The 27,030-nt window shown below is 46.7% G+C and overlaps 2 protein-coding genes across 9 annotated transcripts in view; one reads left to right on the top strand and one right to left on the bottom strand.

The window, feature by feature from the left end:
• Positions 1-932: 932 nt before the first annotated feature.
• Positions 933-5,674, bottom strand: LIAT1 (ligand of ATE1). Of its 3 annotated transcripts, none has more exons than XM_061605325.1 (3): positions 5,365-5,674; positions 3,240-3,432; positions 933-2,047 (listed from the first exon to the last, which is right to left on the bottom strand). In XM_061605325.1, the coding sequence occupies exons 2-3, from the start codon at positions 3,385-3,387 to the stop codon at positions 1,524-1,526; spliced, it is 672 nt and encodes a 223-aa protein (XP_061461309.1). In that variant the 5' UTR covers positions 3,388-3,432; positions 5,365-5,674; the 3' UTR covers positions 933-1,523. The 3 variants fall into 3 exon arrangements, with proteins under 3 accessions (XP_061461309.1, XP_061461311.1, XP_061461310.1); XM_061605327.1 differs by having other exon boundaries at positions 933-2,044; positions 5,365-5,667; XM_061605326.1 differs by lacking the exon at positions 5,365-5,674 and adding an exon at positions 5,126-5,187.
• Positions 5,675-5,741: 67 nt separating this feature from the next.
• RPH3AL (rabphilin 3A like (without C2 domains)) overlaps positions 5,742-27,030 on the top strand; it is a 54,579-nt gene continuing 33,290 nt past the window's right edge. For 2 of the 6 annotated variants that reach the window (XM_061605319.1, XM_061605320.1), the window contains exons 1-2: positions 16,719-16,975; positions 17,166-17,239. The gene's annotated coding sequence lies outside the window, so the exon portion shown is untranslated. Of the gene's footprint in view, positions 5,831-16,717; positions 16,976-17,165; positions 17,240-27,030 lie in introns of those variants that run through there. The other 4 variants (XM_061605322.1, XM_061605324.1, XM_061605318.1 and 1 more) reach the window with 4 other exon arrangements.

Below are 27,030 nucleotides of genomic sequence, written 5' to 3'. Positions count from 1 at the left end.
CCCAAAGTCACATGTCCTCTTCAGCCACACCCCTCATCAGCCCTGCTTCCAACCTCATGTAATGCTTTTGTGTGTTTGGAATATGTCCTTGAACTCACAGTCTCTGGCTTGCCTGGAGGGAATGCTGTCCTGCCCAGAGTCCAAGAGATGAGACGGAGACGAGACTGGAATTAATTCTTGTTTTATTAGAGTAATGGTTACATCACAAGCAGTGCGCTTCATAGACCTATCTAGGCTGACTCACTACTGACCCTATCTAAGCTACCTAAGCATGCTCTGCAGCGTGTAGAGAAAGTTGACTCAGCACCCCAGTCAGGGGGGCACCTCAAGTAGGAAAGGTCTTCGCTCGTAATCTCTGACTCTGTCAAAGTACCACCTTCTGGCTGACCCGCTTCTCGCGGCGTCTCACATGGGGCGAGGGGGGGGCGAGCCTCCGCCTGCTCATCTGACAGTACAGGCTCGCTAGGTGCCGGCTCGGCTTCAGGGGGCAGAGAACCCACTGGCGGGGCAATGTTTGAAGTGCCAGGCGGGAAGTCCTGGGGGGGTGGCGTTGGTGCGTGCGCGAGGTCATCCCCAAACGGCTCTGTTGGGGCGCTTGTAGGTGGAGTGAGCTCTGCGTTGGTGGGAGGGTTGTCCATGGGAACTGGCAGGCTGTCAACTACATCCCCTCCCTCAATGCCCTCGAAAACCTCATCCACCTCTGGCTCCTCTCCCTGCTCCTCCTGGGGAAGCTGGGGCTCAACAAATACACAGAAGCGGGTAAGCAGAAACTATCCTAATGTACAAAGGTAAAATTTCCATGTGCTGCTCCAACCACTTTTCCCTCTGGCCCCACCCTCCTCGGGCATGTGGCCCGAGAGGCTGCCTAGAAAGCGAATGTTGCCATCCGCCTGGAAAAGGTTATCCACCACACAGTAACAGGAAGTCCAAAGTTCAGGGTAGATATTTTTATTGTCCCGTTGCTCTACCTCCCCACAGACCTGAAAAGGTGGCATCCTTCATGCTCTCTTAGTCAACTGCATGGGAAGATGCTGGTGCAAAGCAGAGAAGCGATGGTTTAATTCTGAGAAAGGTGGCAAAGCAAACAGCACAGACAAAAAAGTTCCTTGCTGTATACAAGGTGTAATAAGTGCCCTTAGTACTTGGTAGTATTTTAGTGTTGCTGTGCTGGAATAAAGCTACATCTGTGTTAATTAATGTACACTGTGTTCAGTATGCAACCAACTTGACGTCTGGTGTGTCTGAAATACTCAGGACTTTGGAGTTATCCCTGCATGTGGATTTCTCTCTTCCCCTGACCCCCACATTTAATTTCCATGGAAGGTTAGGCAGATGCAGTCAGACAATTTTCTAGTTACTCATACAGAACTTTTCATACTGAAAATCATAATATGCAAATAGCCATTGGGTAACCTGATGAAAGTATTAATAATCCCATGAGCTTCAAGGATACTGGTTACCACATCAAGTCCCTTTGCTTTTTTTCAAAAAAGGAAGCAAAACAACTGTTAGGAAGATTTTTTTTATACAATTTCCTGAGAAATACTTGGCATCAATGCTGACTGCCTCTTTGAGGCTTTAGTGAGGATCTTGGAATTCAGCCTGCTTTGGTCTTTGTTGGCCACAGAAGTGGTAGTGGAGGACTTGCTCTTGCATAGCAAGTGCTCTCCGTTCACATGCGCAGGTGCACCAAGTTGTGGCAAATGCTTAAGAGCGAAGGATGGCTCTGCCGGTAGGTTTTGCTGGATATGTGCCCTGTAGCGTCTCCTTCTGTTCAGCCTATAGATCCACAGCCGTTCCTTTTCCGCCGTGGGATCATCCAGGATCCCATCCCAGCGAAGGCTCTCGTTGGGCAGCTCAGAGTCTCCTTCGGCCAAGAACGAAATGGTGGAAGTAGAATTGGAGAGAGGGCCTCTTGCTGCTTCACCTGGGGTTGCCTTTGAGGTGTCACCTTGGGGCACTCCGCCACCGCTTTGGCGATGAAGGAGTTCGAGGGGTGATGTCACAAAGATGGAGTGCTTCTTGCTTTTGCTGGCATGTTTTCCTGCTTCAAAATAATGGCATCAGAGAGAGGAGCCTGAGCCATTTTAGACTACAAGCATGGAGGAACGTATAAAGATACCTTATACCGAGTCGGACCAGTGGTCTGTCTAGCTCAGAATTGCCGACACTGACTTGGTAGCACCTCTACAGGGTTTCAGGTGGGCCATTCCAGCCCTCCCTGGAGATGCCAGGGATTGAATCTGGGACCTTCTGCATACAAAGCAGATGCTCCGTCATTGAGCTATGGGCCTTCTCTTTAACTTAGTATGTTAAAATATCTGTGCCTGGAAAGATGTACACGCAGCAGACCAAGCTTATTTATAGCATGGGCGGTAACTAACAACGGCTTTGTTTTTTGTAATTGCTTTAGCTACTAAATGGTTTTAATGTCTTTTTCAGTCACCATAATTCCTAAACACAAAATGTTTCCACATCTTGCTTCTGAAACTGAGTGGTAATTGACGAATGTCTCCTGCCCCCTACAGCTTATACTGCCGAAGAACATAGGCTTAAACTTTAGAACAGTCTCAACTCTGTCTAGCGTTATCAATCACCTGCCCAGTACGGAACTGGAGTCCAATTTTTAAACAAGTGTTTGTTTCACCAAGAAAGCAGACCACCACCACCTTTCCCTCCCTTCCTGCAGAGACATTTCCTGCCGTGAAGGCTAGTTAAATAAACCAAACATTTAGGATCCCTCGCACACCCAGTACAAAGAAGGTCTTTACGTCCATTTTGAACAGGGCTCTGACCTTCTCATGCACAAAATTCACTACTAACCCTACAATTGCACTAAAGCGACATTTTACTGCAAGGGTGGGGGAACCTGTGGCCTTCCAGATATTACTGGTCTCCAGGTACTGTTTTCATATGATGCAGTCCAACACCTGGAAGGCTACAGATTCCACTCCTGGTTTACAGGGTTGTTGTTTTTTCTCGCTATTGCCATCAGGCCTGTCATCAGCTCCTGTCGCCCTCAACCAACAGCTTGGGCCCAATGTCCTGGCAGGGGCCACTGACCACTTATACCCGGTGCCCGATGCTTGAGCAGGTGGTTGTGCAAACCGTTGTACATTTCCAGCCATGCTGTGTCGGGAGCACAGCGGGGCATTTTAAAACGGCAGCTCAGAGGCACTGCCTCCGGGTAAGCCCACAATTGGGAGCCCACCGACACAAAAGGCTGTGGAGTGACCCACCATTCTCCTGAACTGCCTTCTTTTTCTTCTTCTTGCTTGCTTTCTTCTTGCGCGAAGTCTGAGGCGTGTGAGGGGGCTCCTTCGCCGGCGGCTTGTTGGCCTTGGCCCCCTCTCCCTCAGAGGCTAGGTCTGGCCGGCACACCTCCATCTTGCCGGGCGGCGTCTCTTGTTCCTTTGTGGGCTGCTGCTGAGCCTAAGAGAGACAGGAGCAGATGCGGGGCGTTGGAATGAGAACCGGATTCAAATCCTCACTTAGCCATGAAGCTCACTGGGTTCGCTCTGGGCCAGCCGCTGTCTTAGTCTAACTTGCCTCGCAGGGTTGTTGTGAGAATGTAATTGGGGGGGGGGAGAGAACTGTGTACGCCACCCTTGGAGGAAAAGGTGGGCTATCAGTGTAATACCCTTGACATCTAGTACCTTAGACCAGTTTAAATGTCAAGGTGTTGTCTGCCAGTCAATGCTTCATAGGGTCGCCGACTTGAAGGCACATAACAAACTTACTAACGGATTGCGGTTCCTGACTCAGTAACCCTCCCTTTCCTCTTCCCTCCAATTAACTGCGCCTCAGTGTCATTTCATTCTTTCGTGTGATTTATATTCTTCAGGAAAGCTGACTTTTCTCCTCAGGAAAGCCCAACTTTTTCGTCCCCTCCCATTCCCCCCCATTAATTGACCACTTTCTCTTTAGAAAACCCCCGTCTTTTATTAAAGTCCCCCCCCTTTTAATTCACTGATTTCTTCTCAGGAAAGCCCTGCATTTCCACCGCCACCCATTTCTCCTCAGGAAACCCTCCTTTTTCACTACGCCGCATCCCACCCCCGTTAGGCGACCACTTTCCCCTCAGAAAAGCTCTGCTTTTCATGAGCGCCCCTCTCCCATGAGTTCCCCACTTTCTCCTCAGCAACTGCCCGCCTATTTCTCCCGCCAAAAACGGCGCCCCCGAGAATCGCCCCCCCTCCCCCTCGAATTACAGGCATGCTGAGGCGGGGGAGGGGCTTCCTCTCCTTCCCCCCCCCTCCCCTCGTTCAGCAGCTGCTCCTGCGCTGCGACGGAGCCTCTCCGCCAGCCCCGACGCTCCGCCCTCGCTCGCTCGCTCTGTGGACGCGTCTCCAAGGCAACGGCGAAGGCGCCGTCGGGCTCCATCCGCCTCGCAGGCCTGGGGGGGGGGAAGTAGTCCCCATCCCTACATTTGGCCCTGGCTCGCTTGCGCCCCCGCCCCTCCAGTTGTGGCTTCCTCTTTTTCACCCAGGGCGGGGTGAAAAGACGCCCCCTCCCTTCTGGGGACGCTGAGACAGAGCTTGGAAAAGTTGCTTTTTTTGAACTACAACTCCCATCAGCCCCAGCCAGCATGGCCAGTGGGTTGGGCTGATGGGAGTTGTAGTTCAAAAAAAGCAACTTTTCCAAGCTCTGCATTCACCCCATACGTTTTATATAGAAAAGAGAAATATATTTTTTGTTTAAAAAAGTCCAGCCAGACGCGTTTCGACAGTTGTCGTTTTCAATGGCTACTGATATGACTTTGAACAGAAATTGAATATAATGCGATAACCAAAGGAATTGCTAATATGACTTCAACAAAAATTGAATATAACGATATCCAAAGAAATATGACATTCACTTCTTTAAATGTATTTAAAAATATATTTCTCTTTTCTCTATAAAAGAAACGGACCATTTGAACAAAATTTGTACACGCCAGATACATTCTTCATGATATATACTGTTTTAGTTACATACTTTTGAAAGTCATAGTGTCATGTTTGTCATTGTTTGACTTTTGTATGTTATACCTTTTATATTCCTTTTTATTGTATTTTTTATATGTTTTATTAAATTTACCCTGAGTATTCTCATAACTATATCAACCTTAATTTCTTAGTCCTACCTCCAGTATCTGTTAAGGTTCCATTAGACTTGTCTTGATCCCTCTTCTCAATAGCTAACACGCAGCCTTCTCTTTTATGCTAATTGGCTCCTAAGGATGTCTATTGTAGTTGAGAGTGGACTTGGAGAGCAAAAGAGATGAAAGTGGGAAATGGTTGTGGCTGTGAGGGGGCCTGGTGTGGCTATCATGAAGGGACCCTGCACTTCTGAATTTGCCAGCACACTACCGATCATGCTTACCTCCGTGCCCTGAAGAACTTCACCTGATGCTTCCCGCGGATCAAGCTGATATTTAAGACACAGGAGCAAATCAGGGTATTCTCTCCGGCCTCCCGCAATCGTTTGGGAAGCCTAAATCTATTCCTAAGCATTTTTACTCAGAAATAGAAGATCTTTGTTAAACCCAGGAGCTGGCGCTTGAACAAAGCGACCGACCGCTCGCTCCTTTTGCGCAGGTGAAGAAAGTGGAATGTTGCAAATTTGCAAAACGCGCTTTTTAATGCGGATTTGGATCACGCAACAGCTGCAAAAGCCTCACGCGCACCTCCCCTCCCCGGGACCCGTGTTCTCCTTTGCGCGCTTTCTGATTGGTTGCCGTCCGGGGCTGACGCGGTCCTCCTTTGCATTTAACGCCTGCAGCTGCTGCTAGAGGTCAGCTGAGACACGCGGAAAAGGACGCAGGTCAACAGGCGAGGAAGCGAACAAGGTTTGGGTTGCAAAACCGGGGGGGGGGGGTTTGTGTGTGATGTTCCTGCTTATAGTGTACATATGGTAAGTGCTGTTTATATAGAAGACATATGGTAAGTGGAGTGAAAGAGGAGGGGGGAGTACATGAGCAGTAGAATGCTGGATGATTGGCTGAGCGTTTGAATGGCTGGGAGTATAAATGGAAGAATGACAGTTGAATCTGGGTGGGTGTTAGTAGGGTGGAGAAGAAGGTGTTTGAGCGGGGAGGTCAGGAGTGTGGAGAAAGAGGGAGTTGGAGTTCTGATTAATAATAAGTCAAGTACAAAACAGGAATAGATGAAACCATACGCTTGTGAAACATTCTAAAACTAATCTTGTTATTTCTGATATTTAATAAATACTTATTTGGTTTACCAAAGGCCTGATCCTTGGCTGGGGGATATACATACCAGAAGGGAGGGCAAGGTAATTACCAAGGCTGAACAGAAACAGTATCTAATGGTGGCAGCGGTGAAGGGAGGAATAATAACAATTCAAGTATCCAGAGTTGTATGCGTTATCTATAAAGAGACAAGGGGGTTGGGAACAGCATAAGCACGCAGTCACAAAAGTAACCAGCTAGAGAGAGACTCAGGCAAAGTCTCTGGGAGTATTGGTTATAGGATGTGACTGGTGGTGCTGCCTAGCAGGGGGATCTAGTGAGATCTGTGCTAGAGCGAAGTGAGAAACCATATAAAGGACGGTCCGGACTGGTGGTATCCCTGGTGGTGCCTAGTGAAAGGCAGTAGCCACAAGTAGGTGGGAACCTGACAGGGAGAACCAGGGAAAGACGTCACAAAGCCCATAGATGAATAATGTCCTATGTGCAGAAGTACTTTCTGCCCAACGTTCACCTTTATTGGATGGCCCCGAGTTCTAGTGTTATGTGAGGGTGTGTGTGACAAATTCTCCTCATCTACTTTCTCCCCAAGGGGAGAAATGCGTAAAAGGTCACGTGAAGCCTTGTCTCTACTCATGGTATACTATTAACAGGGTTATGGTCATTTCATGTGCGGTAAGGAGCTCTTGGTAGGAAGGTACCAAACTGCCTTCTATTCACTCAGTCCTGTTGGTCCATCTAGCTAGTATTGTCTATGCTGATTGGCAGCAGCTCCCCAGGGTTTCAGACAGGGGGGGATCTCTCCCAGCCCTATCTAATGATGCTGGGGATTGAACCTAGGACTTTCTGCATTCAAATCAGATGCTCTACCACTGAGCTGTGGCTCTTCCCCTAAAGAGAAGGGAATGCATTTAGTTATTGAAGGAGCCCCCTGAGAGCCCTCTTGATGCACAGGTCTACAACTAGTGGGTCAGGACAACAAAACAAAAAACCTGGGTCATGGCCAACCTAAAGCACATCACACAAGCACCATTTTCTGTCTCTTTCTTCTTTCACATAGGGAGTTTGTTGCTTGTTTTTTAGAAAAAAGAGTAAGAAAAGGGGGAAATAATGAAAAATGGGGGACAGGTTAAGGAAAAGAGAGAGGCAGACGGACACACAGCAAGAAATTAAAAGGAGACACAGGGATGTCCACTCCCATCAGTATGGTCAACGGCCATTGATGGCGATGGGAGTCCACCAATATCTGGAGGGCCGCCAACATTCCCCATCCTGATGTAAGAGGTTGAGGTTCAAGATCAGTCCGCAGCATGAGCAAAAAAGTGCCAAAGTTGGATGGGAGAATCGGTGAAAGTCGGTTTGCTGGGGAAGGAGCTCCCATTTGGGTATCTCAGTTTCCTAGCTTACTTTTACCTGGATAAGATTCAACGGGGGCCATCCTGCTCCGAGAAAACAACTCGCTCACCGCAGGGTCTCTTTTCAACTTAGCGGAAGAGCATCACACGAGGGAAATGACCCCAAACCCAGAGAGGCTCTTCCATTCCCACAAGCTATCTCTCTCTCAAGACTTTCTTACCTTTTTTTACAGCCCATTGGAATTTATATGCTACACCCTATATGTGTCTTATTCATTGATTCTCATCACCAAAATGCAACCCCCAATATACCATGGAGTTATGCTGCATGACAACCTCTGCTAGCGCTGGAGCAGAAGTTCCTAGAGCCATGCTAATGGCTCTCCTTCCGGTTGTGGCATTCTGACTCCAGCCTTTTTGAAATGATGATGTGCTCCTTTCCTCTATTTAGTATTTAAAGGCTTTGGTTTTTTAATTGTAAATTGCTTCAAACAAATAGGAAGAAGTGTATAACTTGCTAAACACAGTATTTTATTTTATTTATTTTAAGGCACTGATGCACCGCATAATTATTTGCATCTCTAAGCAGTATCTAAACTAACTCATCCACCCAGCAAAGCCCTGACTTGGTGGTTTTCAATCGGGGCTCCAAAGAATCTTGGTGATCCTCAGAACCTTATCAGGAGATTCCTCAAGAAAACATCCAACAATGCTGCTTTTGCTATGGTGTTCAGATGTTTGCTGTACATCACACACTGAGCTGCTTAGGAGGAAGGGGAAATTATAAATATGCCCCACCCTCCAAAAAAAATAATAAAAGGAACATAAGGAAGTTATTTTGTTCAGAGTCAAATCATGGGTCCCATCTAGCTCGCTAATGTTCAGGTTATCAGATGAAGGATCTCCCACCTCGCAATCACCTCCTATCTGATTCTTTTAACTGGAGATGACTGAACCAGAGGCTGTCTGCATACAAAACAAGAGCTCCGGCCCCGGTTTTGCCGAAGAGAGACCTTTGCCTTATTGCAATTGAAGCTTTCCTTGCAATCCGCAGGGAAGCCTGGGGGAGTGTGCTATGGGGACATACGCAGCTCACACGAGGTGACAGCAGAGCACAAAATGCCAAGCCAGCACCTCTGCTCACCTGAACCAACTATACACCCTAGAACAGGCCTCAGATGCCTCTGCTTTAGGGCAGGTGCTCCATGGCAGACGTGCCAGGGATTGAATCCAAGGCTTTATATAACATGCAAAGCATGTGCTCTGCACAACACCCAACTTTTTTAGAGCTGCAACTCTTAGAAGATTTATTGTCAACTTCCTGTCTATCAATGCACCCCAGAGCTATCACCTGCGCCGGGTGTCATATACGCCTGTCATTCAAGGCAAGCCCATTCATGTGGGCATAGATTGGAAAGCTAAGGCAACAGCTGGCAAATGGTTCATCCACATATTTAACATACCCAGCCCAAGTACAGAAACAGAACATGTCGCTTCATTAAAAAAAAAAAAAAACTCTGCAGGATGATGATGATAATAGGATGCTCCAAGATTGACCCAGCAGAAAAGCAACTCCTGGCTTTACCTGCAAATACCTGAATCGCTTGGCTCTAGAATCTGCCTCCAACACTGGAGGCATTCAGGAGGCAGCTGGATAGCCTCCTGTTGGGGATGCTTTAATTTGGATTCCTTCACTGAGCAGGGGGTTGGACTTGATGACCTTATAGACCCCTTCCAATTCTGTGACTCTATGAACATCAAAAGATCCCTGGTGGATTAGGCCAAAGGCCCATCTAGTCCAGCAGCCTGTTCTCACAGTGGCTGAACAGATGACCCGATGGGAAGCCCGCAAGCAGGACCTGAGCGTAAGAGGACGCCCCTGACTTGTGATCCGCAGCAACTGATATTCAAAGACATACTGCCTCTGACAGTGGGGGAGGGAATAGGGATCATGGCTAGCAGCCACCGATAGCCTCATGCTCTGTTAAAGCTATCCAAAATCATGTGGAAGCCTGTGATGTTCCTGCTTCTAGGGTAAATATGGTAAGTGCTGTTTATATAGAAGACATATGGTAAGTGGAGTGAAAGGGGGGGGGAGTACATGAGCAGTAGAATGCTGGATGATTGGCTGAGCGTTTGAATGGCTGGGAGTATAAATGGAAGAATGACAGTTGAATCTGGGTGGATGGATGTTAGTAGGGTGGAGAATGAGGTGTTTGAGGGGGGAGGTCAGGAGTGTGGAGAAAGAGGGAGTTGGAGTTCTGATTAATAATAAGTCAAGTACAAAACAGGAATAGATGAAACCATACGCTTGTGAAACATTCTAAAACTAATCTTGTTATTTCTGATATTTAATAAATACTTATTTGGTTTACCAAAGGCCTGATCCTTGGCTGGGGGATATACATACCAGAAGGGAGGGCAAGGTAATTACCAAGGCTGAACAGAAACAGTATCTAATGGTGGCAGCGGTGAAGGGAGGAATAATAACAATTCAAGTATCCAGAGTTGTATGCGTTATCTATAAAGATACAAGGGGGTTGGGAACAGCATAAGCACGCAGTCACAAAAGTAACCAGCTAGAGAGAGACTCAAGTAAAGTCTCTGGGAGTATTGGTTATAGGATGTGACTGGTGGTGCTGCCTAGCAGGGGGATCTAGTGAGATCTGTGCTAGAGCGGAGTGAGAAACCATATAAAGGACGGTCTGGACTGGTGGTATCCCTGGTGGTGCCTAGTGAAAGGCAGTAGCCACAAGCAGGTGGGAACCTGACAGGGAGAACCAGGGGAGGACGTCACAGGGGGGTTATTGTTTGGAGTTCCTCTCTACCCTCGATTTGGAGTCCAGCAATGAGTGGGCTGGAAGATTCGGCGTGGCAGGGAAAAGGCATGGATAGGCATCCAAAGCACAACGTGAAGGATCTTATTCTTAGCCTACCTTGCAGGGTAGTTGTGAGGATGAAATGGGGAGAATGGTGCGTGCCACTTTGAGCTCCTGGCACTGAATGTTGGAATATAAACCTTAAAATAAAATGCAGTTATTTCAGCATGCATAGAGTTTTGTCAGGTATAAGATGATAGGTCTATGCCCCGAGAAGATTCCAATCTGAAATTTCACCCTGGGGAAACAGGAAGGAAGCAGAGGCAGGCAGCAATATGTGACTGTTTCCAGTTGCATATACTAAGGCTTAAATTACAGGCTAAAACTGTGACCCTATACCCACTTACCTGTGAGTAAGCCCTACTAATGTCTGTTGGATTTGCGTCTGCTCTGAGTAGGTGCATATAGGGTGGATTGTGGTGTTCTTGTATTTACACCCCACCTTTCCTCCAAGGATCTCAAGATGGTGCATATGGTCTTGCCCCTCTGCATTTTATCCTCCCAACAACCCTGTGGGGTAGGTGACTAAGAGACAGTGACTGCCCCAAGGTCACCCAGTGAGTTTCACAGGATTGTACTGTTAGTTACAGCAGGATATGGGAGCGGAGGGGCTTGTTGTACTTCCCAGAAAAGGGATTTTGTAGGAAGTAAGAGTGGATGTTAACTTGCATGCCAGCTTGCATGCATTAAAGCTGGTTGACACGTGCATGCAAAACTGCTTGATTATTGCAGTATGCAGGGAGAGGCAGCTGAGGGTGTGGAGAAACTGTCTTAAATTAATTTCTCCAGATTTCTGTAGAAATTTACAAAATATTTTTTTTAAATCCTCATGGAAATTCTTCAGCATTTTAGTTCAAATTTCTCTGAATAAGCACATTGTTTGTCTGCAGTTTTGACTAAGGTACACATTTTTGTAAGCAACTTTCCCTAATATAATGCTTTTCTGTATGGTATTTTCACTGATGTATCCAGTTTCGTGCACACTTTCCCCTAATGTATGCATGTTTGTAAACACTGCTTGGTTAGCAAACTGCATTGCAAAATTTGATTAAGTGCAGCTTTTGAAGGATAGCTGTGTGTTGGTTCTGATATAGTTTTGGAAAGTGCAAATTCGATAGATCAGGCTTGAAAAGCAATCTGAATTTAATTTCTTCCACATTCCTAGAAGGATCACAACTTTAATTTAAAAAGAAAACAAAACATTGGTTTCAGATGATGTGAGGAGGTGCAAAACATTCATTCTGTTCATTCTGTCATTCATTCTGTATTTATTCATTCAAACTGAAATTCTATTCATTCATTCAAACTGAAATTGACAGATTTGCCCAACCCTACCTCTGTCTGTACCATTGTGACTGCAGCTCCTATATAAAATACAATTGCACTATATAGATGTGATATGTTTTAAAAATAGATTTTTCGAGGCGGGGGGGGAAGAGAGAGGAAGAATTCTACTCAAACCTTCTTCCTGACATGTTATGCAGGAATTTGACTCCCCCTCCCATGGATCACTCCATTCTTCTGGCCCCCAGCTGTGGTCTTAAGTGGTATACTCCGACACAGGATGATGATGATGATGATGACTAATTGAATTTATATCCTGCCCTTCTTCCCGAAGGAGTCCAGAGAGGCAAGTGCAAACAAACCAATTTAACAAGAGAAAGAAAAGCATGCTAGAAACAGCTGAAAACGTTCCAACACCCAATTGCAATTGAAAACCTTCTAAATGGAAATGGCCTGCCTTCAAGTCGATCCTGACTTATGGCGACCCTATGACTAGGGTGTTCATAGTAAGGGGTATTCAGAGGGGTTTTCCCCTTGCCTCCCTCTGAGGCTAGTCCTCCCCAGCTGGCTAGGGCCTGCTCAGCTAGCTGCACAAGCCAGCCCCTTCCTTCTCCGCAACTGCCAGCTGGGGGGCAACTGGGCTCCTTGGGACTATGCAGCTTGCCCACAGCTGCACAGGTGGCAGGCACGTAACCCCTGAGCCACTCGCTGTGGGGGTGATCTTTAGCTGGCCCTTGACACCCAAGAGACACGAGCGGGGATTTGAACTCGCAGCCTCTGGACTCCCAGCCAGGCTCTCCTCCCCCCTGTGCTAAACACAGTTTAAATCATTCTTTCATCGGTGCTGCCACTTCCCTGAGGGCTCAGCCTCAGATAAGGGTTGCTATCTTGAAGGATCAAGCCCCAGGCCATCTTTTGAATCTTAATGATAGGTTCTCAGCGAGGGAGGGGCAGAGCTAACGCGGCTAAAGCAAATTAAGAGTTTAATCATGAATTGGCCTCTTAGCCATAATGAGAGATGTTCCCTCTCTCTTAAGCCATGGCAATAGACCAAAAGATTTGTCAGAAACGTAATATTGTGAGGCGAGCCACACTCCTTTTTTCTTTCTTAGGCTGGATTTAACACATCCTAATCCTTAAAAAAAAATTAGTCTGCTGATTACCCTAACTGCCTTATCTCTGATGCCAGAGAGGGCCACAGTGTTCACTTAAAACATCCATTTCCATAACTCTGCCAGGCAGCGCACCAGCATTAGAGATGGGGAGTGCTTCAGAGATGTAGGCTGCCATGGCAACCGGCGGTTCTGGCCTGGAGTCAGCTGAAAGCAACAGGCCTGACACCTGTAACAGAGGGAACCTTGTTCTGCCATCCTTTTTATTTCTTGATGACGTTACGGCCTTCCTCCTGCTGCTGTCGGGCGTGTGTAGAGAGGAAAAAAATGTTGGGTGATCTTGAAATGTAATTCACCTTCCCGAGGAAACAAATTACTGTTGCTGCTTGCTGAACCCTGATGGTTTGGGAATTGGATATTGGAGATCAGTGTTCCCAGTCCAAGTGTTTGACACCTGCTTGCCAAACCCTGATAGTTTGGGACTTGGGAGAATGGTGTTTGGAGATGAGTGCCCCGATCTAGGTGCTTGAAAGACCTCAGGGAGGACACTATTTCTCCCCCTTTCTGCCTGTTCTCCCCCTTGCAGTTCCTTTATTTGCCTCCCCCCAAGTTTAAAGTTGAGAGCCTGTGTGGTAGGGACAGATTTCAGCTTGGCACTGGAGCCCTGATTTGAGCATGCAGAAGGTCCCAGGTTTAATCTCCAGCTAAAAGGACCAGGAAGCAGGTTATGGGAAACATCCTTCTCGTGCCTGAGACCCCAAAGAGCTGCTGCCAGTCAGAGACTACACAGTATTGAGCTAGATGGGCAAATATGTATGTTCTTCTTCTTTGAGAGTGTACCCGCACTAGCCTTTTTCTCTGGCGTTGACACCATTTGTTTATTCCCAAGATGTTCCTCCCAAACAATTAGGGTGTTTCCAGATGGGGGCCTATATATTGCAAGCGAGTCATACAAAAAGCAGATTTTTGGTTGTGTCCGTGTTTGGCTCATTGGTGCCCATACCCTCTTGTTTATTTCAGGCATGGATTGCTATTCCGTCGCTGTCCACAGCAGTGGGTGTAGCTTAGAGGTGTATCCAGATCGGGAGGTGAGGGGGTTATTTTTGAAGGGGTAGTTCCCCTTGATCCCTCCACCCCCTTTTTCTGTTGCATGCCTTCATGCAGATATTTGAGTACCTGTGTGCGTGCACCTTAAAAAAAAAACCCAACAACCCAGGATGTTTGCAAGAGCAGAAAGGCAAATGTTACCAGCTTGGGTTGTCATGTTTCACAATGGACATAACTGAGTGTGGTGTTTTTTAGAAGGGGAGACCTGGGCGAGGGGGTGGCAGGAGCACCAGGGCCCCCAACCACCTTAATCTGGCCTTGCAAGTGAGGAGAATGCTGTTGCACCCGGTTAGCTCCTTGGTTAGCCACTATGAGAACTGGAATTCTGCCTGATTTGGATTTGGTCCCGAATTTTCCATTAACTCGCTTTATTCTCTGTTGTTGAGGATTGGATTTTATTGCAGCGAATTTCTGTGGCTCTTTTTGAAGACGGACTTTAAAAAAAAACCCACCTCTAATATATTGATCTTAAGAATGACAATTTATCGATATTCCCTTTGAAATATTGATATTTCCTTTTTACAAGACTGATTTTTTTTCCCTGAGCGAAAACCCCTCACTGATCGGTAAAAGCAGCGACTAGCAGATAAAGGACGAAGTCGAATTGACGCCGGCCTGTTAGGTTGATGGAAAGTTTTCGAACAGGCCCTGGCCAACGGATCCCATCCCTAAGGAGAACAGGATGCTGGATTAGATGGGCCTCCTTTGACCTGATCCGGTAGAGCTCTTGTTATGTTCTTCCGATGTAACAACCGGAGAGCGTTAACTACAAATTGTTTGACTTTGCCATGTCTCATGCGGATTCTGTAAGGCAGAGAGATATTGGATAGCTTCACAAAGAAGACAGATGCATTTAAATCTAGGTAAAACCCCAAAGGACTATTTTTAAGAGTGCAGAAACCTGTGTAACTTGTCAGCTGTTTTATTAAAAATGTGAGTGGATATTAAAAACTGGAGGCAGCTTTTTTATTCAGGAAAGGGAGATGGGAAAGGATGAGGACCTATGAGGTGCACAGGAAACCAGGAATAACCGTGGAGGGTGGGCTGGAAACCGTGGAAGGAAAATGATTTCTGGCTCAAGAAAATATCTCCACCCTGCTGACACTTACTGCTTCCCAAGCGCACTCTCCCAAAACTTTCCTCTGCTGTATCTTGGTCAAGCTTGATCATTAGCTATCCGTTTTTTTTAAAAAAAAGATGACACCTCCAAAGATGTATGTGAATACCTTTAAGGGCCCTTTCCCTGAGCAAAAATATCTCTCTTTTCGCCAACCCCCTTTCCAAAAAAAAACCAAACTGAGCAACTCTGAACATGTACAGGGTTTTCTGCTTTGCGGAAACTGTTTTTGCGTAGCAGGTGAGGCAAATTGGAACATCTTTTTTTTCAAAAATAATAATCTCGTGGGGAGTAGTTCAGTGCGTCTTTCCTCCTTTAGGAAAGTTGTTTTGTAAAACTAGCAAGTATCTCTGGGCATGTGCAGAGTATCCTGAAAATGGGAACTTTTAAAATCATGAATGTAACTTTTTGGGCCCCTCTAGACAACCTATTCACTGAGCATTCGTGGTAAGCATTGTGCAAGGTAATCAAGCGAAGGTTACAAAATATCTGGTCTTCATGGGGCATTTGAAGGAAAAGGAAATGGTGACTTTCTAAGGGCAATTCCAGACCATTGCTGTTTTCAAGTAGGATTCAGTTACATACCGACAAATCCAGGCTGTGCAGTTATAGTTGATTGGGAGGTCTTGCAGAACAAACCAATTTCTCCAAAAGACTGGACTATTTTGCGGTAAGGATTGGAAAATGCTCTGGAAAGTGTGGCGTAATACTTTAGGTAGTATTTGTATAACTACCCTGCAAACGAATTGGGATGAATGTTCCGTAAGCGGGTTGAATTTCTTCTAATATACACGTTTGTATGTAATTTCCCCTAATATACACATTTTTGCAAAGCAATTTCCCCTAATACAATGTTTTTTGTATGTCATGTCACTAACATACACATTTTTTTACATGCACGCTTTACCCTATGTATACATTTTTGTCCACGTTACTTGGCTGCAAAATTTGGAGAATTGCTGGTTTTGAAGGATGGTTGCATTTCGGTTAAAGTGCAAATTAGGTGGGTTCGCCTTGAGGTGTGAACAGAATGTAATTTCTTAACATCATCTGGCCTCCCTACAAACAAACCGGAACAAACATTGCTTAACTAGCCGGCGCCATCTAATTTCCCTGCAAACAAATCAGGATGAATGCTCAAGAAACATGTCTGGAAGCGTCCTAAGTGTTGATGCGAATCTGGGCCAGCCTTGCAGCCATCTACTTTGCCTTTACAAGCCTTTTAAGTAGAGACCTTATCCCAGTCTGCCTCTGTGTTGGTTTTGCTTTTTGATATGTTTTTAAAGCTTTTTTAAAAGATGTTTTGTTTTCATAAGTTTTTATGATGTTCTAGAGTGTTTTTAGTGCTTTTGTTTGCCGCCCTGGGCTCCTACTGGGAGGAAGGGCGGGATATAAATCAAATAAATAAATACAAAAATAATACTTGAATTTCTCTTTTTTTAAAAAAGGCCTGGTCCTCCCCAAAATTGCTTGGATTTCCTCTGCTCCACTTGGCTGCATCTGCTTTTGTGCAAAGGAAGAAAACTGCTAAGAGCAGCTCAGGCTGATCACCCCCCCTCCTGGTCCTATCTCCCCCCCTCCTCTTGCCTCTTCCTGGATCTAGCCGGGACTGGCCCTCCCCCCCTTCTTCCCAGCCTCTGCAAGAGGAAAAAGTGGCCAGCCAGTTCCACTGCCTTGGCTGGTCCCTTCATCTCTCAGAAGGCCAGCTGCAGTCTTCTCCTCTGGAATTCCAGGCCAGGCTTTCTCTCCCACCCACTCGCACGGTCTGCTGGCTGCCGGCACCTTGTTTATTTAAGGTCTGAGTAATACCCAGTTGTCTGGAGCACACCTAATGCTGGGCCACTGTGGCTGCTGTTCAGAGGAGGAGGGTCTCTCCTCGTTAAAACGCCTGGCTCCAGGCCCCCTGCTGCCCGCAGCCCAACAAGGACACAGTGAGTTTAAACCTAACAATATGTGCTTTTTAAAAAAATATTTTTTCTGCTGTTTTAAACTTTGCCTGACACTAGCCCTTATTCCTGTCTCTCTCTCTCTTTTTAAAAGACTTCACTCTCTCTCTTCCTCCTCCCTTGATTCTTGCAAGGAATTGGGCATGTGTACTTTAAAAATTCTTCTTCTTTTAAGTTCCTTGTGAGCCAAAGTCCCCGGGAACCGGCACTCCTGCGCCTTGTAAACCTGTTGAGGATTCCCGGCAGTTGGTAAGGAGGGGGGGGACCCATTTATGTTGTGCTGTTATGCGCAGGCGCCTTTGAGACCGGGCGCGGGCTTCCCAAAGAAATGGCTTGCAAAGTTCGCCGCTTGCTTTTTTTTGTGGTTGAGGGGAGCGGGCATTTGAATCTAGGAGAGAGCACCTCTCCTAGGGATGGAAAGATCTGTCAGTTTCGGGCTGGTTTTTCCCAACGGTAAATTCAGTTATCCACATCTCAGCAGCGATTTTTTTTTTTTTTTTAAATCCTCGTGAAAATTCTTAAGCATTTTATTGTGGGTTTCTGCTAATAAACACATTTTTGTTGGTAGTTTTGACGCGTGTACACATTTTTGCAAGCAGCGTCTTGTGACATAATGCATTTTTGTATGTTATTTTCACACATATATTCATTTGTATGCACATTTCCCCTATATATGGATTTTTATAAAAATTGATGGGTAAACTGCATTGCAAAATTCAAATAAGTGCAAATTTCAAAGGACGGCTGTGTTTCCGTTCTCAAATTGTTTCAGAAAGTGTGGATTTGATAGATTTGGCTTAGAATGTGAACTGAATCAAATTTCTTGGCCATCCCTACCCTCATCCATTCCACTCCCCGGGCTGACCGGTGTTTCACAAACTTCTGGTGGCGGAAGTTTTTAGAAGCATGAAAGGGTTGAACGTAGCAGTGCTCAATAATACATGTAGCTGAAGACCGCCTCTGAGTTAGAAGGGACCCTCCGAATGGTGCCCTCTTGTGGAGGTCCCCTGCCCCCAGGCCCAGCGCCAGTGGGTGGCCAGGTTGGGCACTGGCCAAGGGGCCCATGATGCTGAGAGGGGCCCCTTCTGCTGGGGCTGGGTGTAGCTGTTGCTCCACAATCCGTGATTGCATGGGGTCATGGAGCATGTGCCCTGTGACCCGATGCTGATATGGAGCACAGAGCAGTAACCACCCTCCCGGGCACCCCCCTGCTGCTGGTGCGGGCTGGCCACACAATGTCCTGTGGTGCCACGTCAGCACGGTGGCCCAGGAGACAACACACACCCCAACCATCTGGTACTGAAGGGCCTACGGCAAGCTGGTGCTGGCCCTGCCCGCCCCTCTCTGTGGTGTTTGAGAGCCCCAGCAGTGGTGGCAGTACCGCGATTGGAACAGGGTGGCCTGGAGCAGAGAACAAGGAATCTGTCCATTTCAGTTCTCTCATTTTTCCAATCTAAAATCCACTGCTCTGGATTTCCATGTCGGTTTGCAATTTGTTTTACAAAAAAAACAACCCGCATGGAAATTCATCAGCCCTTCTAATAAAAGCAATTTTGTATGCAGACTTGACTAACATGCACATTTTCACAAGGAGTTTTCCCCAATACAGTGCATTTTTTATGTTATCACCAATGTAAGCATTTTGATGAACATATTCCCCTAATATAACAAATTTTTGTATATATTATTTAGGGGGGAGAGCTGCACTGCAAAACTCAAAGAAGGGCAAATTTGAAAGGGTAGCTGTGTTTGCTTTGCGTCTTGGTTCGGGAAGTGCAGCTTAGGTAGCTTCTCATTAAAATGCAGAAAAAAATTGAAATTCTCATCCATCCCTTGCCTATGGTGGCTATTCCTCTTCCCTCCTTCCCCCTCCAACAACATCCCAGAGGGACATTACATCCAGGGCTTTGTGAATAATTAAAAATGGCATCTCTTAAGACCCAGACATGATCGAAAAAAGGAAGGGCCCCTGACACTGTACGGCATTTACGGGTCTGAGTCAACTGACCAGTCAAATAACGGTCAAGTCATTTTAGACCATGTACAGCAGCCTTGTATTTAAGCACTAGCCTGGTAGCCGGAGGCAACAAGGGATTGCATGTAGGTGAGCGGTCTGACGGGAGAGAGGGAAAGATGTCTCTCCTCTGCACCCAGCTTAGAAATGTAGCGGGCTTCACAGGAGGATCGCAGTCAGTCCAGAGCAGGCTAGTAAACTTTTTTTTTGCAGGCTAGTAACTTTTGTGGGCTTCCTTGCAAGGCTGCATTAAAAAAAAATCAGCAAAGGAAATAACAGTCATGCATGGCCATATGCCAGCCTTTGCCAACCTGGTACCGTCCAGATGGTTTGGACTGAAACTCTCACTGGCCTGGAAGATTCGGGACAGACAAAAGGGCGGGCTTTTCTACACAGCAGCACATAGTGAAACGATGGAATTTGCTCCCACAAGAAACAGCAGTGGCCACCCACTTGAATGGCCCTTAAAGTGGCTTAAACAAACTCATGGAGGGTAAAGCGATGAATGGCTGCTAGGATGATTTATTTTATTTATTGATTACTTTTATACCCCGCCTTTCTTTTCATGGTTGAAACCCGAGGCGGCTTACATATGGTTCCCAGGCGGTCTGCCATCCAGGCACTGACCAGACCTGACCCTGCTTAGCTTCAGCAGGGTGCTAGCCTCATGTGCCTTCAGACCATCGCCTGGGACCTCAGCGCAACAGCACGCTCCCCACTTGCAATATCCAGGAACTGGCACTGAGAGGCTTACTCCTGCCAACAGTGGAGGAGGAATCCAGACATGTTCCCGTCATTTCAGTGCTTCGGAGGGTTTAGGGCTGAAGTTTCCTAGTCTTTGGGGGGGGTGGAGCTTTTGTTCAAGGGGGCATGGTCTTCCTGTGATGTAAAAGCCCTTTTGCGATGCCTAGCCCACCGTTTCTGAACATGGGAAGCTACCTTGTACGGAGACAGACCCACTAGTCCATCTAACTCAGTATTGCCTACCCTGACTGGCAGACGCTCTCCAAGCTTTCAGGCAGAGGATCTTTTCCAGCCTTACCTGGAGATGCCGGAGACTGAACCTTCTGCATGCAAGACAGATGCTCTAGCCATTGAGCTCTTCCCCCCCCCGTAAGTGACTGTGGAGCCTGCTTCCTGGGGTAGCAATCTGCGATGCCCGGAGCTCACTTCCTAATTGGCAATTGCTGCTAATTGACTTCTGCCCCCTCCCTCGGCCTCCTCCAGCTGCGAGCCATTCAGCCTCCGCAGGTCGTGATGTGAGACTCGAGTGCTTCACTGCGTGCAGCTCTGTCGCGCTGCCTTGGGGTTGCAGAGGTTGAGGGAGCGCGAGAGAGAGAAGATTGGCGGTGTTGATGCATGCGAGTGAAATTTGCCCTTGCATGCCGAATTGCAGCTCTGAGACTAGGAAAAAGAGGGATCTGCAACAAAATGTTGCAGTGTGGCTTTGACTTGCGTCAGGAGTGCTCCTGTTCAGGGTCCCGGCAAGCCATGCCCTCCTCCTGGGTACTATTGAGAAAGGAGGTCAAGGTGTCCCCATAGTAGCTGTGGTGGCTGGTGCCCATTGGGACTGGTGGGGTGGAAATCAGGGAGCCTGAACAGTAGGTGAAGCCAGCTGACGCCTCTGCCACGCGTGTGGAAAGTACAGGATTCATAAAGATCAGCACTTGGAGAGTGGGCTCGGCATTAGTTTTTGCTATGCGCTTATTTATTTATTCTGCTGTCCGTTATCCTCCTCCTGCCCTGTCCGTTTTCCTCTTGTGCTGTGTCTTCTTAGATTGGAATCCTGAAGGGAGGAGGTTCCCTTGTTTTATAACTGGAGGGGCCGGGGAGTGAACCTGGGGCCTTTTCCCGTGCAAATCCTGCTCTTCACCACTGAGCTGTGGATGCTTCTGGATCAGTGTATGATGCTCGCTTATTCGGAGTCAGATCATCGATCATCCGATGGGTCTTGGGCAATGGTGGCTGGCGCCCACTGGGACAGGTGGGTCAGAAGGCAGGGAGCCCTTAGGTGGAGCCCGGGCCAGCGGCAGGCAGAGCCAGCTAATTTTGTCCCCGTCCTCATCTCTGTCGAGTTCTACAAGGGGCAACACAGGAGGAGGAAGCTGACAGCCAGGGCCACCCCCTGGGCTGGTTGTAGACAAGAAGGCTGGCAGGTGCAGGCTGGCTGAGAATAGATTGTGCTTGGTAGGGCAGCGCCCCATTTGCCCTAAGTTAAGGGAACAGACTCCACTGCGTAGTAGTAATCTTTTTTTAATTGGTCAGCAGACTTCAGGGTTTCCCCAAGCATGCCAATATCATCATCTTATACCTCAATGGCTCAGTTTTAGCTTAATTTCTGTCGACACCCATCACCTGAGTTTGTATTAGAGCAAGCAATTTTAATTATTTTTAAATTATTGCAATATCGGAGTGCTTTGCCATCAGATTAACAGACACTGAACCTCTCGCGCGGGTGCTGTCACACACACACGGGCCTCTCGGCTGGTTTCCTTTGAAAGTGCAATTTAGACGAATGCATTTTTACAAGCCGTTTCCCCTAACGTGGTGCAGTTTTGGATGCTATTTTAGCTAGCATGCATTTTTGGTAGCTGTGTCTTGGATCACGTATTGTTTTCCGGAAATGCAAATTAGGTTAGCTCACATTAAAATGCAAACTGATGCAAATCCTTCCCCAAATCCCTGTCTGCACCTCCCCGCCAGGAACTCTAATAAGTAACCACCATCCCTCCCACGCCTGTGCAAAAGCCATTGATCAGGCACCTTCCGGCCTGCCCTTTTATCTTCCCTCCTTGGCTGTTGTTGCTACCTTGCCATGGCAACCAAGGGGCTGTTTGTCCAGGTTGCTAAGGTTTCTTCCACTGGCATAATCGTTGCTGAAGGTAATTGCACGGCGTGGGTGGGAGGAAAACCAGGCCCGGAGTCTGTGCCATCTGACCTGGAATGGGGACCCTCAAGTAAATGATTAAGCCATTTTTGCACGAGCCGTCTGGTACCGCCAACATCAGATTGTTATCGTTCAGCGCAAGGTCCCAGGGCGAGTGACCGCAATGCAAAATGCAACGTTCAAAACAGTTTAAAGATCAGATGCATTTCTATGTTCTCCAGTCATTTGACAACTAGAAAAGAATCTTTAACCATACAAAAGTAGGGCAAGGTAGCAGAAGGAGACATCAGCTGTGGACCCAAATAAACTATGACGTGAGCAAACTTAGAATGTTGGATTTCCTTGGCAAATCACGCTTACAAGGGAAAGATTTATGCACATCTAAATAATAAAAAAATAAAACCAAAATAAACTTAAAATTCTGACTCCCCGTGACAAAGGGCAGCATTCTCTCTTAAGAACTTTATTCTCTCGTCACCAAGTTTTTTAAAAAAATTGGTTGACTTTAGAATCCTCTGGCTTCTAGCTGATTTTTCAACTGTAATGAAATGTTGTATTGCTGGTCGCTCGATATTAAAGAAGCCTCTTCTGAGGATCCTGGAGCAAGTTTTCAAATTAAAACAGCAACCACCTGCTCTCAGAAGGGAAAGATGCCTTAATAGTTTGCTTTTATTTGCTTTAACACCACTATCCTCTTGACGTGGTAAATTAGAGTTGCGAGGTGTAAATCACATAAAGCAGCCATTTCCAAGTTGCCATCCTGATGTGCTGTGAGAAATTAAATTAATTTGAGTTATTAAAGGTTCCTGTGCTACACACATACCTCTCCAAATAAGCACCCAACAGAGGAGGCGGTCTTCTGTCTCTGCGTGAGTCGCTGCTCTAGAGGGTGTGTTGTGCTTTACCTTCCTGATTATTATTATTATTATTATTAATGCAAAAGTAGGATATAAGTGTTAAGTAAAACTAAGCTTCTAGCCACTCTACTGCACATCAGAATGACAAAAAAAAACCACCATCAAAACCTCCTGCCAACCCCGCAATGTAGGTTAGGCTTGGGAATGGTTGGTTGACCAAGACTGGCCAGTGGGGAATCTCAGGGCCAAATATGGCCCTCGAGGCTTCTCTAGCTGGCCCTTGGGCCTCTCTGTAGGCCACGCCCCCTCTGCAAGCCAAACACGTGACGAATCATGCTCTGTGTTTTCCTTGAGTGATTTTTCCTGGCTCTTGTCTACCTAGATAGAGAGACAGGTAGGTGTGTGTGTGTTTAGAAACCTTTGGACTACTTTGGCCCTGGACAGTTGCTCATGACGGAATGCGGCCCTAGCGCTGAAAAAGATTCTGCAGCCCCGGCTTTGTGGGCATTTGAACCCGAGTTGTCTCAGTCCAAGCCTGGTGCACCAGATTTGTCTCTTATGGCCAGAGTGTCCCTTTCAAAGCTATCTACGCAGCCTTAAGGACTAGCAACTTGACTTTAAAAAAAAAAAAGCTGAGCTTCTTAAAACTGAGGATGCTGGATCCTGTTCCCAGTTCTTCAGCCCTGCTAGTTCTTCCTGATGTGCAGAGTCATGAGGGCGGGTGTGGTTTAGCGCTTAGCTCATGAGCTGAGCGTAGGGTATTGAGGTTGGGCTTGAGCAAGTCAGTGTATCCGGGCCCATCCATACGACTGTATAATCTGCAATGTTATACCTTTGTGTCTTCATTAGTTTGCCATCGTCCATATGACATTGCAAACTAGTACGGATTTGCAAATCCGCGACAGAAATACCACCTAAAAACCAATATAATTTCCTAAACCGATCATCGGTTGCATTAATATCCATGCGCTCAGATGCAATGCTGCAGCCGTATAAGTGGGGCCCTACTGTGTTCAAAAAAGGTCATAGGGTTGCCGTAAGTCGTAATTGACTTGAAGGCATATAACAACAACGGATGGGCCCTCCATAAGGCTAGAGGGCTTATAGGTGCTTTGTAAGTCACCAGGCCTTGAAGGTGCAGAGGGGAACTTCAATGTCTTTCCCCAGAGCTGAGTTGCTCAGACTGGCTGTAGTAAGAACTTATATCCATGCTGGTGGTTGTCACGTGACACCCTCTGGCCAAGGGGATTATGGGTTTTTATGCAAGCCTTTTGGCTAGAATTGCCAGCACTCCTGCTAGTGCTGGGAGCAAACACCTTGTCTCCCCAGGGTGTCCCGGCTCAAGCCCTGCTGCGCTCGACAGCATCTCGGCTTCGGTTTTCCTCGTCTGGAAAATGGGAGCAAAGAGGATAATGACCCGGCTGTCAAACACTCTGCGCTGGCGGGAATCTTCTTCTTCCCCTTCTTGCAAACATTTGGGTCATGTGTACTGCCAGAAGAGAAGCTGCCAAGCTTTGAAAGCTGAGCCGCGCCAACAATGTCAAGTTCAGAATGTTAAAGAAACACTGTGACGCAATCCGCCTCTGTTTGTTCGGTGCTGTCTTGAAACTAAACGGCAGCAGGGGGGAGAACGGTGGCTGTTTTTGGAAGTCTAGGACAGCGTTTGCCAACCTTCCGCCCTCCAGATGTTGTTGGACTCCAATTCCCAGCAGCTGGCATGACCAATAGTCAGGGATGATGGGAGTTATAGTGCAGCAACATCAGGAGAGCTGCAGGTCCCCAAATTGGTTAGATTTTTGGCTAGGGAGATAAGAGTTCACATTCCCTCTCTTGCTCAGTCATGAAGCTAACTAGGTGCTCTTGGGCAGTTGCATGCATTCGGCCCAACCTTCTTCTCAGGGTGATTGTGAGGATAAAGTACGGGGAATTCCACATAAGTCATCCTGAACTCAATGCAGGAAGGGTGGGATACAGATATGAACTCCACTGCCTCCGCTTGTTGCCAAGCGCCCTCATTTTTCTTTCTCTCCAAAGCATTTTTTTTGTAATAAGGACTAGAACCTTGGGGGGGGCTGTTTTCCTTTTCAGTTGATTTTAAGGAAGCCGAGCCTTGTGCCCAATTCGAAACCCCGCACTTCCAATTTGCAATGGCAGAATGTGTGCCACCCTGCCTCTTAGTCAGCGTTTCTTAGTGGGCAGCTGAGAGTCAGCTGCTGAGGTCCAAGGGCTCCTCCAGATTACCTATTTATTGAGTGCTCGTCCTGATTTGCTTGCAGAAAGCTTAGATTATAGCCGGTTTTTATTGAGCATTTGTTCTGATTTGTTTGCCATGTTTGCATTCATCCTGATTTGCTGGCGGGGTGTTTGTACACCTTCCCATTTAGCCATCTGTCCGTTCCACACTTTTTGATGGGTTTCTGCATCACTTTTGTATCCGCAGAAAGTCTGTTTCTTTTTTGAAGTGGATTTGTCGCACTTGGGCAGCAGAGCAATTAAATCTACTTCAGTAGCGCAGACCTAAATTTCCCCATGCACTTGAATCGCATCCACAAAACATCTGGATGTGCCCCAAGTTGCTTCAGTTTTGTTTTTTAGGATCTGGGATTTTTCCACTTTTAATTTCAGTTCCCCAAATTTTTACATCAGTTTGCCATTTTTTTAAAGAAGCGTGCGTCCAAATTCATCAGCGTTTTAATGCGAATTTCTCCTAACGTGCACCTGTTTGTCTGCAATTTTGCCGAAGATACACAGTTTTGCAGAGCCATATAATGCATTTTAGTATATTCTTTTCATGAATACATGCATTTTGTTTTTAAATGCACACGCTACCCTGGCATATGCATTTTTCGTACACATTTCTTGGCTGAAGAGCTGTGTTGCAAAATTTGGAGAAGTGAACATTTCGATGGATGGCTGTATTTCGGTCCTCGTATTCATTCGAGAAAGTGCGGATTGAGTAGGCTGCCCTTTAAATGCCAACGGAGTCGAATTTCCCCACCACCCATCCCTCATCTGGGGATGCAATTCCTAGAGCGCGTGTTAGCACGGAATGCCTATTTGCGCTCTGGATCTGGAAGAAGCCGGCGAGTGTTTCTCTTTGCTATGTCTGTGTTGCATGCTGCCTCTTCCCTCTGGGAACGCAACAGACGGGAAGATACGCTTGTACATTTTTCTTTTCCTGTCTGAGTCGGAGCCAAGGCCAAGTGGGTTGTTCCCTAGCTACAGCTCTTGTGGGAGCCTTGTCGTGGGGGAAACAGACAGGGAGGTCAGGCTGTGCAGTTGAGATACCAAGGCCTCTGGGAGTCAATATTTACAGAAACTGACTCCACGTCTTGTGATTCTCTTCCCCCACACCCCACTTCTGGTTCAGAGGGCAGGGGAGCTCGCTTTGTAACAAGTGTAGGATGGCTTTGATGCTTCTCTCTCTTTTTTTAAAATGAGCAAACCTGCAAATCTGCCTCTTATCGATACGCTGCTTGCAGACGTCACTGCTGATAAGTCAAATATTGAATGCGTGGGCCTCCCTAAATATTTAATAGGGGAGCTTCCGTTCACGCCAGCGCCGTCTCACCTGTTGCATGGGGAAGGCTTGCCTTGCAAAGCCTGGTGGCCACCTTTCCAATTAAGAGCTGCCAGATTTTTTTTAAAAAAGGAAATGGGAATCCTGTAGGAAAAGCCGTCTGGAACACAGTAGGGGTGTCATGGCTGCCCAAAGCGGCCAATTGGAGGCCTCCAGGAAGCGGGGCATAAGGACAATAGCCCTTTCCTGTTTGCTCACCAGTATTTGCTATTCGGAAGTCGACTGGACATAAAGGACAATGGATGATAAACTTGTTGCAACCCACAATTTAATTGCTTGTCATCATCCACGCATCCCTCCCTCTTCTCAGTAGGATCCAAGGTCAGGTGGCTAATTTGAACCTCTGTGTTTAGAGGCAGTCTACCTCCAAACTAGGGACGGGGGAGAAATTAGATTCAGTTTGTCGTTCAAGCCGAGTTGATCAAATTCGCACTTTCCGAAACAATATGAGGACCAAAAGGCAGCCATCCTTTGAAATTCGCACATACCCGAATTTTGCGATGCAGTTCTTCAGCCAAGCAATGTCTACAAAAATATTAGGGGGAAATGTGCAGAAAATGAATACATGGTGAAATCTATGTTTTTTAATAATGTTTTTAACCTTTTTTAAAGTTGTTTTTTTTTTTTTTTAAATGTTTTTAACTCTGTTTTGTTTTAATGTATTTTAAGATCTGTTTTTAGGATGTTTTAAAGTGTTTTTAG

This window comes from Rhineura floridana, chromosome 21, assembly GCF_030035675.1.
Source record: "Rhineura floridana isolate rRhiFlo1 chromosome 21, rRhiFlo1.hap2, whole genome shotgun sequence".
Classification (NCBI taxonomy): domain Eukaryota; kingdom Metazoa; phylum Chordata; class Lepidosauria; order Squamata; family Rhineuridae; genus Rhineura; species Rhineura floridana.
This window is presented reverse-complemented; position numbering and strand designations above follow the sequence as displayed.

What these genes read in the sequence shown, in the direction of transcription:
- LIAT1 (XM_061605325.1), bottom strand. Translation starts at nt 3,387, where the DNA reads ATGGAGGTGTGCCGGCCAGACCTAGCCTCTGAGGGAGAGGGGGCCAAG. An exon ending in GAAGGCAGTTCAGGAGAATG is followed by an intron (nt 2,048 to 3,239) that starts GTGGGTCACTCC and finishes ATTATTTTGAAG; the next exon opens with CAGGAAAACATGCCAGCAAA.